Consider the following 3,309-nt stretch of genomic DNA (forward strand, 5'->3'; position numbering starts at 1 on the left):
TTAAATATTTGTTATTAATTTTAGTACCTTTGGTAATGAAGGCAAATGTTTGGTTTAGTTAGTATGTTAGCTTTCTGGGACTTTCATCGCAACATACCATATATTGGGTAGATTACTCATAATCATTTTATAACAGTCTGGGATTATTGAATATGTTTAAAAATGAGATCAACCAAGTCTCTTTCCTGAATACTTTGTAATTTTGTGTAATTGTGTATGTCCTTTGTATATATCTATGTGCCCTTACTCTTCATGTGCCTGATGTATTTTACATATTTTATGATTATATTGTATACTAGATAAGAATTTAAACTTTTGGCCAGATCCTCCTAAACCAGCTCTCTTTACAATTGCATTTACCCTTATGTGATAATATTCTAAAGTACTGAAGATTATTCATGTAATGAATGAAATATAAAACAAGAAGACATGAAACATGACTTTGACTCAAACAATCACAGCCTTCTTCTCTGTAATCCCTTGAACTTATCTTTGTGAGGACTTGTGAGGAATTGGAGCAGAATGCTGAAAAGTCAGAATGATTAAAATGTCATTTTCAAACTTTCAGATTTTATTTTAGCTTGTAAAATACATTAAGCAAGAATCACAGTAAGGAAATATGCCATTAATTGAATTAGTATGTAAAAAAAATTGGCATGTATGTGCAATAATAAAACAAATTGCATAAAGGCTAAATAATTGAGTGCAGGCATGTATAACTCTAGTACATCTATTAGGAGAAAGAAGTTAAACAAAGAAATGTTAAAAATAAAATCTTGGTAGGATATTCTACTATATTCCATCACAAAACCCAACAAAGACACTTGATCCAAAATATAGAAGTAAAAACTGACACCTGAAGCTTTCTTCCACTCTTAACAAATGTGCTGTATAATGCACATGAAATGCCCCACCTCCAAAGGGTTAAAGAATATGAAAACTTCCTTTACAGCTAGTGGCAGTGTTTAGACAAACTGTGAAAACTTTCAGTAATACTGGAGATGGGTCAATGGTGTTCACATTGAAATTTTATAGCTAAGATCAACTTTTATCTGTATTCCAACTAGTGGTGACTTTTATGGAGAGGTACAAACCATGATCACATAGGTGGTCATGGTAAAGCTCAGTAGGTCATAAAAACATGGATAAAAAGTTGAGGATGGAATAGTTGTCAGGAGAAAAGAGGATGAGTAGCAGAGTACCAGGAAGATATGATGGAGTTAGAGTAATAAGAACGCATTATACAGGTATATAAAATTGTCAAAAAGCAAATTTAACTAACAAAAGAAAAAATATTAAGTAATATTAAGGCATCCGGTAAAATTTTGGCTATTAATTTTCATCAAATGACATTCAGTAAGAAAATAATGACTGACATCATTTTTATTTTGACACTGGTACAATGTGATGCTGATTTTTCTTATTCAGAATTGATTACTTATATTTTTATTTTGTTACATTTTCTCCTAAAGACTGACAAGAAGCATGGAGCCCCAAAACCAAACATTTGTGTTAAAGTTCCTTCTTCTTGGATTTACAGATGATGCAGAACTTCAGTCTCTCATCTTCATCCTCTTCCTGTTCATATACTTAATCACCATCCTTGGAAATCTGCTCATAATTCTAGGGATAAGCTTTGAGTCCCAACTCCATACCCCAATGTACTTCTTTCTCTCCAACTTGTCCTTTAATGACATTGGATTAAGTACAGCCACTGTCATCAAGATGCTGACTAACATCCAAGCAAATGATCAGAGCATCACTTACACAGGCTGCCTCACACAGCTCTTTTTTGTACTTGCTTTTGCATACTTTGAAACTTTTCTCCTTACAGTGATGGCTTATGATCGCTATGCAGCTATTTGTCACCCATTAAGGTATAATATCATTATGAGTTCTAACTTATGTGTTCTACTCTCACTAATTTCTCTGTTCATTAGTATTATGGATTCCCTGATGCACACTCTTATGGTGCAGCGGCTATCCTTCTGCAGAGATCTAGAAATCCCTCACTTTTTCTGTGAACTTGATCAGGTCATCAAGCTTTCTTGTTCTGACATCCTCCTGGATAACATTGTGATCTTTGTTACAACTTGTGTATTTGGTGGTATTCCTCTTTGTGGAATCATTTACTCTTATTATCATATTGTGTCTGCAGTCTTGAAGATAGCATCATTGAAGGGAAAGTATAAAGCCTTCTCTACTTGTGGGACTCACTTGTCAGTGGTTTCCTTATTTTATGGGGCAGGTTCTATGGTATATATCAGCTCTGCAATAAGTGCCTCACCAAGAAAATCTGCAGTGGCTTCAGTAATGTACTCTGTGCTTCCTCAACTGATAAACCCTTTTATCTACAGTTTAAGGAACAAGGACATGAAAGTTGCCATAAGAAATCTTTTAAGCAAGACCATTTCACTTGAATAATGTTTACTTTGTTTAACATTTGCAACTCTAGAATTAGGCAAAATGACTAGATTTCTGGTAAAATTCAATATCTAAAACTTCTGTTGCTGTAACATTCTAAATTCATGCTTGAATAAATTGAACATGTGTTTTAATTTGTACTGAATCTTGGACTCTCCATGTGACAACATCTTTGAAACAACCCAAGACTTAACTTCTTCATTTTTATTCTTCAGGATTTGTGGAGGATAGTGAAAAAAAACACCAAAATACCCAAAACTAGCATATGTTATTCTTATATATTCTCAGGAAATGTAAATATTTAGAAATATTAATGTAGAAATTACTTTCCAAATAGTTTTATGAAAGTATAACAGATTATCTGAACTGGCAGATTCTTCCACATGCAAAGGAACTTAACTCTAAGCCCAAGGAAGCCATTTTGATCCCTGTAACCAACATGGTAGAAGGAAAGGACTGATTTCTTCAAGGTGCACCTCATGAGCTCTATGCACATTATGACTATTTATGTACCAATCACATACATGTATGCACTCATATATCTACAGAAAAATAAATAAAAAAATGTAATAAAATCATTCAAAATAGTTACTAATCTTGATCATTCTGGCTCATATAAAATGAAATCTCACAGTCATTTTGATTTTCCTTTTTCTGAAGAAAAAGGATGTATAACATTTTTTCCCATTTCTCAGCCAATTGTGTTTAATCTCTTGAGAATGCTCAGCACTCCATTTTTAAATTACTTTTGTTTTTTACAGTTCAGTCATTACCCTCTCCCAATCTGCCAGCTCCCAGTTCCTTATCACATTCCTCCCACCTTGTCTCCAACAGGATATCCACACCTAACCCTCTACCCCTCCTCCACTCTCCATGTGGCCTCAA

General features: G+C 33.8%; 1 protein-coding gene across 1 annotated transcript; it reads left to right on the forward strand.

Moving 5' to 3' along the window:
• Window positions 1–1,463: 1,463 nt before the first annotated feature.
• Window positions 1,464–2,443, forward strand: LOC114618203 (olfactory receptor 7G2-like). Its single transcript, XM_028763896.1, has one exon. The coding sequence runs from the start codon at window positions 1,486–1,488 to the stop codon at window positions 2,422–2,424; it is 939 nt and encodes a 312-aa protein (XP_028619729.1). The 5' UTR covers window positions 1,464–1,485; the 3' UTR covers window positions 2,425–2,443.
• The last annotated feature ends 866 nt before the right edge of the window (window positions 2,444–3,309 follow it).

The sequence above is a fragment of the Grammomys surdaster genome, unplaced genomic scaffold (genome assembly GCF_004785775.1).
Source record: "Grammomys surdaster isolate TR1022 unplaced genomic scaffold, NIH_TR_1.0 140, whole genome shotgun sequence".
NCBI classification, from domain to species: Eukaryota; Metazoa; Chordata; class Mammalia; order Rodentia; family Muridae; genus Grammomys; species Grammomys surdaster.